This window comes from Pseudopipra pipra, chromosome 9, assembly GCF_036250125.1.
Source record: "Pseudopipra pipra isolate bDixPip1 chromosome 9, bDixPip1.hap1, whole genome shotgun sequence".
Lineage (NCBI taxonomy): Eukaryota > Metazoa > Chordata > Aves > Passeriformes > Pipridae > Pseudopipra > Pseudopipra pipra.
In genome coordinates this window covers 13255266-13272648 of record NC_087557.1, presented here as the reverse complement: position 1 = coordinate 13272648, position 17383 = coordinate 13255266, and the positions used below count along the sequence as shown (strand labels likewise).

Below are 17383 nucleotides of genomic sequence, written 5' to 3'. Positions count from 1 at the left end.
TGCCTTGAGATAACAGACTTCTCCATGAGAGCCCCTGTGCAAAAGAGAGACTCTCACTGCAGAAGAAGTGCAGCATTTATGTGATATTTAATGCTACAGGAAGAGTGGGACTAAACATTCGCCCAGGGGTTTAATTTTTATCACAAAACTGTAAGAAGTTTTTCATTTCTAAAGTAGTAAATACAATCATAAAGAGAGAGAGAAACTTTTTTACAGATTGTTGTTAAACTCTTGCTTTAAAAATGAAGCTGGTTATCTTGAGCATTCAAAGTATTCATTGGCCAAAATAACCAGCTTTACTGATGGTAAAAACAGATTTTTAAATGGTCCAAAGTGCCTCACTTGCAAATTCACTGGTGTCAAGAGGCATGCCTGCAGCAATTTAAGGCATACATCTACTTGGTGCAGATTTTAGCTGTGGTAGGAAGGGATTTGGCTTATCAATAATGACTTGGTTAAAGCTCTCAGTCCTGGGATCTTTGGTGTCTCACTGTGTTCAAGCTGTGCTATATCTTTCTAGACTGGAATTTCTCCAGGATGAAGATGTGCCAAACCCCTACATCACCAGGTGCATGGACTGAATTAAAAGAATGGTTAAACGCAGTCTCTTCTGGTTCTTCAGACAGTAATTTTGAAGCTACTGAAGTTATTTGCTTTTAAAAAAGTCTCCATCCTTCTTTTTATTTGGCCAGGGATAACGTAAAACTAAGTAGAGATGAAATCTGGTCCTTAAGCTGAACATGTCAGAAAAATACTTTCTCTTGGGAAAAAAGCACGAGTCTGTTTTCCTGCTACTTAATCAGATTCATAGAATTATTTGTTCCTTTTTTGTAACCAAATAACAGATTTTCTGTATAAAAATACTCAAGTAAAATACAATAGCACAACTACAGCATTTAAAAAAAAATTACATTCTATAGCACTTCCCTAGCACAGTCTTTCATCTCCCCTGTTACATTTTGCCGATTTTATGCACTGATCTAAAAAATGTAAAAATTGTAAAACAATAAAGCTGGTATTTCTTATTAAAATTCTTTCAGAAGTATGGGACAAAATGAGGCACATAACAAACTCCTAAAATATTAAACCTAATGATGATTTTAACACTTATAAAACCAAAAAATAACTTATGAGTTCTGTGTGCTAAGGAATCCTGTAAAATGCCGATTTTTCTGTTCAAAAATGTAGTTAATAAAAGTTGTCTGATGCTATTTAGTAGAAAGGCAAACAGTCCTTTTTATATTTGACATTAACAATCTGATCATTTGTCTCCCCAAAGAAAGCCCATACAGCTTTCATACAGACCACACAATAAAGAATAGTAATATTTCTGTTTACTGAGATATCAACTGGCATTTCGTTGCAAGTCAATGGTCTATCTTTGCTACAGCATACTAGACCTCAATCTGGCATCTACAAATGTCAAGAGTATAAAAAAAAATTATAGGATGGAAATCAAAAGCATGTTCTAAATTCCTAAAAACCAAACAAAGTTCACCTAGATATATTTGCTGCAGAAATCAGTACAATATTCAGCTGTCAATCTTGAAAAACAATGAGGGAGTGATGCTGTCAGTAGGACAGGATAATAACATTTCAAGCAGATGTTCAGGCGGGGCTCTAATTCTCACTGAACTCCCTTGGTAAGCATTTAATTTCTTTATCGTATGCAAGCTAGGCAAATTGTACTTCATCAAAACTGTATTGTGAAATATTAATATTTCATATTATAGCAAAACTCCATAGAATAACCTTTGTCATATTAAGAACATCAGAATTTCAAATGTCATGGTTCTGCATTTTAATGCATCTTAAATAGCTTTTTGGCTTGGCACCATAAATTATAACTAGTTTAATCTAAATTACTATGCTGTAATATCATACAAAAATATACATTTTGTAATACAGATTCACTTAAGTGAAATACTAATGTTATGGAAAACAATGCATCATTGTACCATGATTTTTTTACCACCTTCAGTTATAAAGTGAGGTGCACACAGTGCAAATGTACAGAGAGAGAACTAGCTGGAGTCTGAATATGTATATTGTAATAACAGCACATAGAAATGTGATATATACTGGACAAATTATTTAATTCTCATACCAGCAATGATTCTTATTTAGAAATGGTTCTGAAAATATATTGTAAAACCTACATCTGTGAACTGCACAAACATATATTATGGCTAGAAAGTTTTCTCCGCTATGGTTTAGTTCAAATTTAATCTAGCTTTAATTGTAGCTTTGTTTTTAAAATCAGCCACGCAACTTGCTCCATATATAATGAAAAAAATTAAAGATTAAAAATGAAGTTAGTCTGCATGTTGATTTCTGCTGGTTCTCATAATAAAGGCAACTGTTTCCGCATTATTGAAAGCGACAGCATCACAAATCAATGCATGTCACAACAAAATAAAGACAGATGTATCTGATTAATCAGAATTAAATTTTAGAAGTGAAGGAAGCATCTAAAAATCAAAGCAAACATTTCTGCTAATCCAGTTGTTTTTTCCTCTTTCTAAACAGCCCATACCATGCAGTGAGAGAACAACAAAGCCTGAATTCAGCAATAAACCCCTAATTTCTGCTATAAACTCCTCACTGAGGTATTGAATATGGTACAGGGATGTGCACACTTCATATAACCTCTGACTTCTTTTGATACAATGTTTATACAAACTTTCTGATTACAGGTTTTAATGCAAATTTTGTGTACTAAACAGTACTCACTAATAAATTCTAAGTAAATAAATCAGCTTAGTATAGAACTTCTACTAAAAACCTCCCACTCACAGTTATTTGTTTAATTAAAGCAGTATCTCTCATTCTACATAGTTTTCTCTAAAAGAAGTAATAATTGCTATTCAGTTTTTGTGGACACTTTATGATGTGCACCTTTCCCATTTCCCTATGATATGCAGCTCCCCCATTTCCCTTCAATAGCTTGCAAACAGAATTCACAAATAATATGCTGGACAGAGTTATCTGAATAAGACAGAAATACTATTTGAACCAAGAGAGCGAAGAGCTATTGATCTGCAGTCAAAAAGGGAAGACATGAATATAGAAAAAGGTGTGTGAAGGGACACTTTTATTCTGCTACCATTTGTCTTTCCTACTGATAGTCTATTTTAAAAGCAGTTATTCTCATTTATTCCGTTATTCAGCATTTCTGGAAGTAATCAAATCTACTTGATACTAAAGCAGCTGAGCAAAGATGTTTAATTTAGTAAATAAAATTCTACAAGTCACTATCTCCATCAGATACCTACAGACACATACAGGTACAGTACCCTGTAACTATTATTTGCATAATGCTATAATATCCAGTACATTCTAAAATATTTAAGAGTGCAGTATACTTTGAGGTATAAATACTCTGAAGAAATTTCTGAAGCTATTTCTCATGTTAGCTTTTTTTTAATGTTTCAACAATAGTACTGTAGTATGCAACAACAAACTTTTGCTGAATCACTCACAGTTGAAATCCTCACCCTACAAACAGAAAATGCTACACAGGTTGTCATGAAGACAATTATGTAGCAAAGAATGTAAGTGTTTAAAAGGGAACGAGTATGGCGTGACACAGTGAGCTATGTGCTAACTCCCTCTGGGGCAGCATGTGAAGCCATGACAGATGAGGATTGGAGAGACTAGGGGAGTAAATTATGGTCCAGAGGCTAGAACTCCAGCACTGCTACCCAACAGTTCCTCTAAACAAGGCAGTAAGGCCTCTCATAGGTGGAGGGGATCTCTAGCTTAGTATTTTAGAAGAGCTTTCTGTGTTAGACGGTGAAAGAGGGAAAAGGAGTAGTAGTTCATATGAAATAAATTCTGCCTTATGAGAATCACTCAGTTCTTCAGTCTGAGTCCGTCTTATTTCTGTCCTTGGATCTCCTTCTTCAAGATTTATCATGTTTTTCTCTCTGACCTTATTCCATTCCACTGTAGTTAATGTATGGAAATTTGTGGTTGGACTGTATATGCTTTTCACAAGCTATATGTCACTCAAATTTAGCCTGCATCAGTCACTTTTGCTAAAGTGCCAAAGGGAAGTCACTCATTTCCACTATCAGTGTCCAAACACAGTGGCCAATTCAGTCATTGGCTCTGGAAAACGGAGAATTTCTCCTGCTGCTAAGCTCCCCATTGCCACACAGGCACTTTGCATTTAACTATTGCAAACAAGAAGGAAGCCCACAAGTTAAGTGTTACTGGGACAGATAAAATAATTAGACAACAAGAATGAACACAGAATCCTGCTTGTATCACATACAACCAAGGTTGAAGTGGAGGAGCTTCAGCTGCCAAAAACTGTGTCTAGCAAGCTCTCTTCCTCCCAGAAGCTCTTCCACTCTTGGGAACTGTACTGTCTGGGGAGCAGCTCCTCCTCTTCCCACTGATTATGTAGGCTTAGACCAGGAAATCTTTGCTCCTGGTCCTACTTTCATTGGTACCACAGCCCAAGAGACCATTCTGCTCCCTGCTGAACGTTGCACAAGATCTATGTCTACATAATCAGAAGCTAAGACTTAAAAAAAAAAAAAGGACATAATGCCAATCTATAATATTTCAAACTCTCTACCAACAACTTGTTCTAGCGTTAAGTCAACAAGAGCAGTCTTTCTGTCATACTCTGTTCACATAAGAAGTGCTGTACTTCATTGAGCTTTTCTTCCCATTTGAAATGATTATTTTTATAGCATTAATTGCCATATAACTACGATAAATAAAAGCAATTTTCTTTCTGCAGCACCTCTCAGCCAAGAATCTCAAATCATGTCAAAAATACTAAGGCTTAACACCCATGGGAAGTACACTACTAGGAAAAATACAACAGTGGAAAAACTAAGTAGTACTTGGATGGGACACAGTCCTACTACACACAGCAACACATGATTCAAGAGTTGAGGCACAGAGAAAGTACTGCCTCCTACTGAACATCAGAAGGTAGCTTAGCTAGAAATAACAATCACTGAACTAGAATTCAACCAACTTTTCTGAACTTATTAAATTAAAAAACAAGTAATATCAGCAATATTTTGCATCTTATTGCAACAAATACTAAAAAAAACCCTTGAAATATCTCCATCTGAGTCACACCTCCAGAGCATGGCATACAGTGGAACACTTTGCAGTCACCATTTGAGAAATGACTCAGAGTCTGCTGCTTAGTGGAGCACCAGTATCACTTCCTACAACAAGCACATCTTTCCTCCTGAACTCCCACCCAAGCTGGAACTCAGCCTGCGTCTGTTTAGCTCTTGAGATGCACAGTAATCAACATGCAGTCTGGCAGGACTGCAAGCATACCAGCAATAATACTGATAAATAAATAAATCTCAGTACTTGCTACGGGTTGCCTGTAGCCCAGGCACTGAATAATTACAGCTGACAGTATGTTATACATGTAAGTCAGTTGTAAACATATTTGAATGACATTTATGTCATAAAAAGTATTTTAATAAGAAGCCTTGTGAAGTAGATTGGAATTTCAACTGCAATGTAGAGGGACACCTACTTCCTTAAGGCTACTTCAGGTGTAAGTGACAGCAGAAGCCAGCCTGACATATTTTACAGCACACTGTGGCAACACAGCATTTTGTCCTTAGACCTTCCTCATATTAGAGGGCCACTTGTTACAGTTAATTCACCTGTGGTACTTACCCATGTACAGGTGGCAGAGGAGCAAATCCAGCTTTTCTCTTCTGCTAAGGTCTCCATCCATCACTACACTTGTACATCCCATCTCTGAACCAATAATAAAAGACCCTTGTTTCTAAATTAATCTCAAGAGCTTTCTTCAGCCCACACTACTGTCTGTCACTGGATGACAATACACTGCAATTATTCACAGTTACTTAGGCCTATATCTAAGGATGTACCTTTGCTCTTCTTCTTTCTCTACAAGTTAAACTATATCTACATCCCAGCCCAAAATCTGCTTCTTTTCTCTGTGATCTGTTTATCAAAGCTGTTATTTTCTTTCACTGTCTAAACTTCTTGCTCACTCTCATTTTGCCATTTTGAATATAGCAACAAGAAACCCATCCTGAATGCAATTCTCAGGCCAAACAATCAATTACATGTTTAAATCTACACAAAATGTTTTATTTAAGGTGCCACACTGAGCCATAGCCTTCAAGATTTAATTCTAATTCCTTCATCTTCCATTACATTATTGAAGGCCAATGTCACTGTGCTACAAACCTTCAGCACAACTGCTCGTCTCCATAGGCTTCTTTTATGTTGCCTCCATCTTTCTCTTCCATTACCCACCCAGCTCCACCTTGCAGCCTCATTATCATACTGCAACTGCAACTCAATTTCAATGGCTTATCTTGGCAGCCCCTGGCACAGAATCCATCTTTCATGAGTTGTGTGACAAAGCTGTTACTCATTCCCTTTGCATTCTGATCGTTTACAGAAAACACTTTCACTGCAGTATTTAAAAAAAAAAGATTCTTACGCTTAATAGGTGGCTAATATTAAAAGGTGGGGGAATAAAGGGGAAGGATGTAACAACAAACAAAACCAGAAACTGTGTCACTGTACTGGTGAACCTCCCAGACTAGTCAAACTACGCAATGTATCATACCCGTTCCTGCTATCTTTATGCTAGCTGGATTCAACAGTGTCATTCCCAAAAGACTCAGATTTTTCAAATAAACAAAGAAATGGTTGCACACGAAATACACCTTAAAATATTTTCTTACCTTATCCAAAGAGAATGTTTTAGTGACAGCAAAGCCCCACCCAGCTTCAAATGCTCTTCGAATCATTGCAGAACTTGTAGCAGGAGTTGCACTGGCGAGGCCAAAAGGATTTGGAAACTTCAGTCCAGCCATTTCTACACTGATATCTACTAAATCTATAGGAGTATAGAAGAGTGGTAGTTCTGGAACCGTAGAAACTGCAACACCGTATAAGGACTGTAAAAAAAAACCAAACAAAAATCACAGAATTTTTTGCTGATTAATTTTTATATAATTTATTATTAACACTGATAAGAGAATAATTAACATATAATAACCCAAAGTTTAGGTATTTTATTATGCGTTCAGACCTGCAAATCAGTAAAACATGCAAACATCTGCATATGCAACATCTTCTGCCCAAATAGTATTCATGCTGAAATACTATGCTATGCTGGAAATAACCGAATAACAGTAATAATAATAATAATAATAATAATAATAATAATAATAATAATAATAATAATAATGAAGAAACAGTTATTTTACATCTAAAGAAACACTTATTTTATATCCTGTACTGATAGCCTGGTTCAGTACAAAGGTTTGTTCAACCCTTCTGAACAGTCAGCTCTGTCCCCTACAGCAGCCAGCAGCAGTGAGATTGAAAAAAAACCCAGGGTATGCCAACAGATTCTTTTTAGTTTTCTTCCCAGGTGCCAATCTAAAGCGTAGGGAATTGTGAAAAATGAGGGAAGGCATCATGTGGAGGATCACTCACACCTAACTCAATGCATTTTGAATCTCTGCACCTTTCCCCCCCAGTTTTAAATATTTTCTATAGCCTACACATCAGCATACCTGTCAATATATGCAAAACTATCACTGGGTTTATACTTAATTGCATTAGTATGAATACTTCAAGATTGACAAGAGCTAGACTCTGATTTGGGATCAAAGAACATCATACACATTATGGCTGTGCCACCACAGTCACCTTTGTTTTCATTTTAAAGACAGTCTTTTGCCTGAAGAGTCAGTGAGAAGCTTTCAGTGTATATGTTGCATTTAATACCATAAAAATTGCAGAGAGAAAATCTTTCTCCATGTATGGATACTGAACAGCATCCTAATCACAATGTGGTGGGTAGAATTTAAATCTTTGCTCACTCAGATGGTTGACTCAATAAAATCACAAAGAAATAAAGCAGGAATTTCCAACACAGAGAAGCCCTACACCATCTGTGTTCCTAATAAGTCATAGCTAAGATCACAGTAGTTTCTTCTATCCTTAAAAGGAAGATTTCTTCAGCAGGACTACTCGAGGTATGGGGAAGATTCTTCTGTAACAGAGGAAAACCTCAGCCACTTACAAATTGCTACCTTTGGGGATTTTTTTTTTTTTTTTTTTTTAAGAAACTTACTTAACCCATTTTTACCTGTGAAAATTAATAAGCACTGACAAAATGAGGAATTTTTTTTTTTGGTTTAGTGCCTTTTGCTTCCTAGACTGGTCAAAAACCTGAGACTTAACGTGCCTGTTTGGTTTTGGGATTGCCTGCATTCTCATCTCAGTATTCTGATTCCTCAGACAGAGAGGGTACATTCAGGGGCCAAATTTTCTGATGCCTTAAAAGTTCTGAAAGTAGTGGAATTGTCCCAGCCTGAATGATGTAAACCTGAATGGGTCCCTAATGGTGGACATTTTGAGAAATGTTAATTTTTAAAGATCCCTAACACTTGGGACAAAACTCAGTGCAGTGTCATGATCTCTCTCAGCTAGCAGCCAATGCAGTTACACTTCATAAAAAGCCAAACATCCCCCATTGCTTCCCTCTTAAGTGCTCACTGCTTCCTCCATGTCACACTCCACAGGGTTATTTTTTTATACCAGGAGAATCTGAGTTCTTAGAAAATCAAAAAGCCTGGCATTCTACGTCTCAAAAGCTTTTGTTAAATGGCAAATAAAAGCAGAAAAAACAAAGAATCAAAAAGTATTTTTTTATTACTTTGGGTTTGATTTCATATTTTTAACTTCTTTTTTGTTTTCTTAACTAATATTCCAACTGCAAAATGTTGTTTGCAATGACAAAACAGAACTTCCTGGATCACACAGCTGAAATTAAAGCATTTTTAAAAGGCTAGCACATTTTTTGTCTCCTACATAGTTTAATGTATGGGGAAATCTGCTGAAATAAACACCGATACACTAAACTCTTAAAAAAATTCTTTGATTCTGATTCTGTAAGAATGACAATAAAGAAAGACAAGGAAAAGTGTTTGGTCAGCTCCACTCTATGCACACATGTGAGCAATAAACCTAATTTTCCAGTGTGAATTCATTTGCTATCCATAATTGTTCAAATGTTCTCTGTGAATACATTTCAGCCTGTGGATTGCTTATAAACTATTCATAGCTTGTACAACTGTAAATATTGATTGCTACAGACAAATAGGAAGACAGTGCTGAATATGCAGCTTAAGTTCCATTGTACTGTTTCTTTTCCTAAGCAGGACAATTATATCTCTAAAAATTGTTCTCACCAACACCTATGCGAAAATAGGCCTTGCCTCCTGCATTCCATCATTCAAACTAGTCATAAGCCACTTCCCAAACTATATGTGGAGGTCCATTTTTCCTGCTTTACTTTCCTTCAAAAGAGCAAAACCAGAAACAATTCCACCCAAACGCACTCAGGTCCCACAAAATGTACCTAATGGTTTGCTAATGATGAAGTGACCCAGGTGGAGGTGGCAGGGGGAGGATTACAAGACATTTCAATGGAATAAACCAAGTATTTAAAAATGCACAGGGGCAGGACACAGCTGAAGGTTCAGTAGCCAGTGGCAATACATCTTTTCAGATTTATGTCCCTCCTCCCTATCACTTCATTTTTGCTCTATTTATTTTTTGCTGCTTTTTCCTTTCAGCACAATGCTTATAAAAGAAATAAATTTACTAAGTCTTGATGCATTGTTTTCTACAAAGCAAAACTTTCAGCTAGCTAAAATGTTATATAGCTTCCTGAAAGTAAAATCATCTCTATAATGAAGGATTTCTCTGACATTGCACAAACAAATAGGAAAAGAAAGCCTGCAGGCAAGGGTTTATTTATAATAACTCTTCCCTTGATTTTTAGAAGTAGAGGACAAAAAGTGTGGCCCATTCTTCCTCTAATTTGATGCCAACCAGCTGAGCTAACAATATTGCAGGTACTTGCTCCAATCATGGCAATTTCTTGGACACTGGAACAGGGTGGTGAAAAATCCACAGCATGTTGCAAACAGTAGCCCTACCTTACCCTACCCAGGATTCGCCTAGAGGCAAATGCACGTGGTCTGCAGTGCAGGGCTGAGAGACAGGAACTCAGCTTTAGACCCGATACAATTTTTGACATAAATTTCCTTCAGATGGAGAAAATTTTTAACCAGAATGCTATGGTCTAACTCCATTTCCCATACTTTAACAAAGACAGACTGTGAAAGCAAGTAGTTGTATTACTGTTATTTTTCACAGAGAGTCTTTGCCTCAAATCCTACTGCCTGGAAGAGTTTTCCTGAATACTTTCATCTCACTCCTGCTTTCTCCATTTTTAAGTCTCATCTTAAAACATGTCTTTTCTCCCTTTCTTCTTCTAGCCTCTGTCCAATTATTTAACTTTGTGGTAATATGTCTATGTTATTTTCTACAGTCTCTGAATGGTTGTGGTAGGAAGGGATGCCTGAGGACCATCTAGTACAACACCCTTGCTCAAAGCAGGGTCAACTAGACCAGGCTGCTCTGGGTTCTGTCCTGTTTGACAAAGATTTTCCAAGCTCATTCCTGCCTTTCTGTTTCTGTAACAGACATAGTGCTTACTCAAAGGCAAGCAACTAAAATACCAGGTTTCCTGCACTTGCCTTTAATCCATTTTTTTTTTGCAAATGGTACTTCGTTATTTGTCTGCATGCTAGTGTTTTGTATGTTGTTCTAGCTAAACAAAGGGATGTTCATTTTTGTCCTGTGGTTGTCCTGAAAAGAAACAGACAACATAACTAACAGCTTCAAATACAAGCTTCCTGGGAACTACCTAACTCTGGTATTGATTATGAAATACTGTACATTCATGCATGCTCAACCTGAATGGTCAATCTTCATAAAGAATCAGCAAGAACTCTCCTCAGATACAAAGCCGATATATTTTCTGACAGCACAGGTAAAGAAAAAACAGCAAATATACAATAGTGTTTCAAAATAACACAGTGATGTGCTCAAAATTAATACTGAATAGTATTAAGTGCAAATTATATCAATTGGGATTCAGATCTCTATTCTTTAAGTGTATCACACATTTCAGTCTAGGAAAAGTATTAAAAAACTGTCCACACTGGAGAGATTACAGTAAAGAAAAAAATAAGTTTAAGAATAAGAAAACTTATTGTGAACTAGAACAGAAAAGTCACTTTTAAAGGGGGATTTTAGTGAGAAGATGGCAGCTTTACTGCCATATATGGGAAAACACTCCACAGGTAAGTGTATGAATACAGCAGGAGTGAAGCATTAAGGCTGGCACAGTCATCCAGGAAGAAGATACTGGAAGATGTCTTCGCTCTCAAGGCAGGCACAGAAAATTAGAAATTAGTCCTGCAATAATCGTGAATTACCCTGAATACAACCGATATACTATTAAATCCCATTCACTGATCAAAAAGAAATGAATGGTAACTGAGGCATAGAAGAGAACAGCAGCCTATATTGCTTCTGCACAAGATCATAAAGTCAATGTCAGACAAAAGTGAAGGCCATTACAATTCCCAAACCAAATAAATCACTAAGAATAATTCATGGAATAACAAAAGAAGGTTGAACCATGCAAAAATGTAGACAGTTAAATGAATTGGGTTGATTCTGTTTTGATCTCTAATGACTTGCAAAAAATGGTTCTAGGAAGACTGTATACATTTTCTAACAGGTTCTACTACAACTATCCTTGGTTAGGCATTGACCGGTCATGTTTGTAGAAACTAACCTGACACAGCTGCAGACAACAATTTCTGAGATGAACCTATGCCTCATACAGTGGGAGGAATATGTTAAGAGGCAGGAGATATTTAGGCAACTAATGATGGAAAGTTTCCAGCATAAGAGCAGCCAAGAAGCTTCTGTAAATAACTCCCAGTTTTGAACATAAGGCATTTCTGCTGGAGAGTCCTTGAGTCTGGATCTCACGCTTCACTTGACCACGTGCCAGAGCTTGCAATGACTGGAGTTTCAGGGCACATATCAGGCCCATCTGTTCACTTAGCCTTTTGCCTGGAGTAGGTTGGGATACAAGCAGCGTGCTGTTCAAACAGTGCTTTCTGCAAGTAGTCAGGATCGTGGTTTTGAGTTTCAGTCTTTGTCATGGTCTTGGATTGGCTGAGAAATCCTATGGAATAGTTTTATTTTGATGAAGACTGCATTATTTATAGATCCTGGTGCTGAGACAGTTGGTGATTTTGGAAATGGCTACCTATTCCTGTAACTGAGATATAGATGGTATCAATGCATTTATTTAAAATTTAATGTGTACTCGATTCAGACACTAAGATCACAGGACAGTTGCCTACCTTAGAAGCTCACAATAGAGAGAAAATAAGGTAGCGTGTAAGGCTATTTTTTCATTTCCTTTCAGAAGTTTCCAGAATACAGAGCTGAGAACTGAATGTGTGCACACATGTGCACATAAAGGCACACACATGTGGCATGTACCTACCCCAACAAACATCAGGGTAATACAATCATTCTCGTATCCTTCTCTAAACAATTTCTTTAAAAAACAAACTCCCCTCCAGTCACTAAAACTTCTACCAGGTCCAAACACTGGTGAAATAAATTGCCAAATTACAGCATTCTGCACCACAGCGACCAGATTTTACAAGGGCTGCACATCCAAATAAATGCCCTTGGGCAACCCATTCATCTAACAGCTGGAAAGGTGACACTTGACATTTGGAAACTTTCCTGTGAAGATTGCTGTAAGGCTTTCCCATTAGCTTCCTGGTGAGACTGTAAGGTTGAATAAGCTGCCTTGAAACCTGCAAAGGGTAACGGAAATGCTCTAACATCACAAGTTTACTTGATTTAAAATTCTAATTCTCAAGCCATGACTATTCAGATTTTTTCCGAAGTATTAAATACATTCCAGAGAGGAGGAAGAAACCCAAACTTTGAGGAGGAAGCAAAGTTATAACAGAGGATTTTAAGTGATGCCTGTATTTCTAGAGGTTGAATAAGGAGGCAAAAAGGAGGAGACACCCTCTCTCCCCCTATCATGGTTATCCAAATTCACTGTGCACTGGGAAATTAAGCAAGCAGATCAGGGACTAAAGATGTTTCACACTCAGCATTTTCATAGGGTCTAAGAAGGCAGGACACAAACAGTGCTTTAGAACAAGTGAGAAAAAATATGCACAGATACTAACAACAAGCTTTCAGTTGAAGTATTTTTAGGAAGTGAAATCAGACCCCAACAGCATGAAATTGCACAAACATGCAATCAGAGAGGCTTTGAGCAGATGGATGGGGGAGAAAGACATCGAGCTGTTACAGTCCCAACTTCAGTTGTTCAAATCTCTTTATGTGGGAGAATGAATCATGTACCGTGTTTCTAAAAAGTTCCCTGCACTACGAACACACATTTTGTCAACTGGTTCTCCACATACAGGCTCTGTTTCTGTCTCGGAAGATTCTCTACAGCTCCTCTAGACTTTTACTAGAAAAATTAGGGCAGAGGTGCTCAGTCAGCAACATGCAAGGAGAACCAAAAGGAAACGTGTGGTTACCAGGTTTTTCAAGTCTGTACCTCTTAAACTCATATTTCTCAGGTAAATTCTCCTTTGCATTATTTTCCTCAGTGCATTCAGTGTTTAGTTTTTGTCAAGGTTTTGTATCCATTTTATCAGTCTCATCAGAGCAAACTTTGGTTCCAGTGTAGATAATCTGCTTTGTAAACTGTTAGTAAACTAAAAAGGTCTTTCCCAGGTAATAACATTAGCAGTATTTAGTTTTTACTTTATGCACTATTGGAAGATCTTGCTTAATACTTATGGGCTCACTACTTTTCTGCAATTAGGATTACCCAATTAGGATTTCTACTTGCAGTGTCTATTGTGTAGGGAGGCTTGCTACTCTTGAGTGGAATTCAGACCTGGGGCCAAAAAATGTTTCTTGGATTTTAGTGTTAAGATAATGTAAGAAAGCTGGGTTCATCTACCCAAACTCAAGCATGTGATCCAAGCTGAATGAATCTGTAATGTTCTAATCACCAGATAATCTAGGTATTAGTTTCTCAAAACCTGTATATTTAATCAAACCCACAATGAAATTATTTTTAAAAGTATCTAAAAGCAGATAGAAATGGGAAAGAGAAAAATACTTCTGAAAAAAAATCACCTGTATGTATCTGTGTATGTACCAGGAAGCTTGTTTTCCATCATTTACTGATTCCACTGTAGTGTTAGCAAGACCACCAATATCACCTCCTGCAAAAACCCAGGGTTCACTTGTCTGCATGGTTTCTGGATCTACTTCAGGAAGACCCCATCTGTTAAACTTGATAGGTGCCATGGCCTCTCTAACTGTAATTAAAGTGAACGACAAATATGTTAATGGAAGAAAGAAAAAACTGTTGCTAAAATCTGTCAAATATACGCTGATAACAATTAGAAAATGTAATTCTGAAAAAACATATATTTCAATAAAGTCAAAACCATCCTGACTTAACATTTAAACTCAGAACATCCCGGAAGAAAGGCTCGCTTCAAAACTTGTTTTGCATATTAAGAATAAAACCATAGAACACAATCAAAATTAAATGTTTACATGAAGACAATATATTTTATATCTTTTTCACTGCAATTTCTGATTTTTTTTAGAGCATGCATTAAGAGATCTTAATATTTTTCATCCTGTTAGTGAACAGCATATCAGGCATTCTGCACATGAAATATTATCGTCTTTTAAAATAACGTAGATGTGAAAATAAAAAAAAATTTATACTGCATGGCACATAAATGTCAATAAATACACATAAATGCTCAGAAAAAATATACTACTTGCTCTATGTTAACATTTTAAAATTATTATAATCACAAAGCCCTTCAAAGTAGCTTAATTAAGAGAATCATGTTTTCAATAAGTATTTTTAGCAAATGTCGATGGCACTTATCAAAATAGGGGGAGTTATATAGGTTCACCTACAAGCACTGAAGATTCTGCAATAAAATGCAGCTTAAAATTGCAATGTCCCTCAGGGACATACCACTGGCAGATGCATATTGCTAAGGTCAATTAAACTGATGCAGTTGCAATGGCATATATGTAAAAGAGCAACCTGCCAGTTTAAGGCACAAATATTTCTCCAGTACAATGAGCAGAGTCACTATTGTCCCAGCGCACACCTCAGTATACAGCAAGCTACAAACACATCTTTCTTGCCCATCATAGTGCTGAGATTTTCTTCCAAGGCTTCAAATCAAATATTAGAAGTGTATACCAAGGTGGGGGCTGTGTATAATCTGGGGCAAAATAATTAAACAGGAAGCAAGGCACAAACATTGTCACCTATTTGTCCCTCCTACGTTCTCCTCCTCACCCTTGACATTTACAGACATATACCTGGAGGACTTGAATTCAAAGTAATATTTTCCAACCTGTTCAGAAGCCAGAGTCACAGAAGACAGTTTCAAGCTGAAAGACTGTAGCAGGTTTCCTAGCACAGGTATTTAACCTATCTGCAAGACCTATTGCTCGCACAATTTCTCCCGCCAAAAACTTAAGAAATTGTTTCCTGTAAAAATGTTTAAATTACTGAAAATTCAAATGAAACACTACCTTGAGATTGAGACATTTTTCAGTCTGGAAAACAAGGTTTTTGGTTTGTTTAGGGGCTTGCATTTTTTTTCTTCTAAATTGAAAGAGTGGATAATGGCTGATAGCCATTTTATTTAAATGCTTCAGTAATATTTATAAATCAATACATTAACTTTCTCTTTGTGTCTCAGACTGTCAGTGCTTTAAGACAGCTTTTGATCATCTTATATTTGTCATATATAGGATAACATATTGCATGCAGTGGTACCATCTCAGCATGTGGTCTAGACAGTTCTCATGAGCTAAATACATACAGGCTTGTAAGGACATGTTTGGAAAAAAACACAGAGGAAAACTTGGTACTGCAGGATTTGGTAGGGGGGATTTAATAGATGACTTTTTCTCTGAGACAGGACTGAACCACAGTAAAGGTGTTAGAGGACAACATGCTGTTGAAGAGGTAGTTTTTCAGAAGAAATGATGTAAAACTGGAAGTTCTGACTACCTATTTCATCTTGTGGAAAAATAGGGTATTACCTCTGTTATCCTGGATCTATTACATTTCTCAAATCTTTCTTTGAATTGCTTTTTGCTAAAATAGCTGTCTGGACATAATTATACCAAAAGCTTTTTGAGTGCAAAGAATGCCTAACACATCTTCACCCGAAACATTTCTCCAGGGCCTGAGGATTTGTCTGCCTGATCAGTATTTTTAAGACTGGGAAAGAATATTTCCCTGGTGGCAAGGCTGACATGGTATCCAGCAGCTATTTCTTTCTGTCATTTTTATAATCTCCAAGATTTAGGTTATGTAAAAAGAAGGGGATGGTTTAAAAGCATTTTGTATGAGATTTCCTAACATCCTAACAATTTGGATCTGGTACCCAGCGCAACTGTGAGGCTGAAGAGACCACCTCCTACACCACCTGCAGAAAGAAGGGGAGAACTGTGTTCTTCACAGGGGGAAGTCCCTTCCTTGCCCCGGCAGGGGGTGAGAGAGAGTCTAAGTGCCAAGACCCAAACCTGAGCTTGAGGTTCTCTGCACTGGTAATGGACACTGAACAATAGAAAACTAGATACCTAATGTTTTCATTTTTGCATGATTTGGGATGGGGTAAAGAGCATCTTTTAAAACCCTACACCCTCACAGCCTTCAAAATTTGAAACTAACATAGCTTTTCTCTTGAAAATTCAAACTACAGTCTCCTGTTTGTGTATTCCTCTCCTCCATGGCCTGGTGAGACATTATATATCATTTGAAAAGATCCTTCTGGATGAAAGACAACATACAATTTAATTACTCTAGTGCTATCAAGTGATGCTAACACAAATAACACCAAACAAAAGGATAGTGCTGAATATATATTTCAAATTTGTTATATTCACAGAGCAAACAAACACAAATGGAAATGCAGCAGCAAATTATAGCATTTGCAAAAACAATATTAAAATATAAGTGAATACAGAAAAAATATTTTAATTAACAAAACAAATCAAATGGAAAAGATTCCTCAAATAAAGCTTTAAAAGTGAGTCTGTGTGTTTGACTGCCATGACTAATTATGCATCCATGTAATGTGTGTTCAATTTGGGCTTATTTAAATAGCAGAAATGCTCATTAGCTGCAGTATATCTGTGAAGCTTCAATAAACAGTTTAATGGTTTTTATGTTTAACCAATTTCATAAGTTCCTGTAATTTTAGCTTTAGTAGCTCATTAATGTTATTTTTGATATCCATCTTACAGAATTCCTTTAAAGTGAATAGTAGCATTACTTCAGAAAAATACAAACATACTGTAACTTCCTTAATCTAAAATGTATAACTATAGCTGTCACATGCACCAATAGACT

The 17383-nt window shown here is 36.7% G+C and overlaps 1 protein-coding gene across 11 annotated transcripts in view; it reads right to left on the bottom strand.

The window, feature by feature from the left end:
• DPYD (dihydropyrimidine dehydrogenase) overlaps positions 1–17383 on the bottom strand; it is a 337796-nt gene that overhangs the window by 154605 nt on the left and 165808 nt on the right. For 9 of the 11 annotated variants that reach the window (XR_010432716.1, XM_064664686.1, XM_064664689.1 and 6 more), the window contains 2 exons: positions 14113–14297; positions 6720–6935 (listed from right to left, as the gene is read on the bottom strand). Coding sequence is in view for 10 of the 11 variants with exons in the window: in XM_064664686.1 (XP_064520756.1) it covers positions 6720–6935; positions 14113–14297 (401 nt within the window). In the remaining variant the exon portion in view is untranslated. Of the gene's footprint in view, positions 1–6719; positions 6936–11125; positions 12203–14112; positions 14298–17383 lie in introns of those variants that run through there. The other 2 variants (XM_064664696.1, XM_064664691.1) reach the window with 2 other exon arrangements.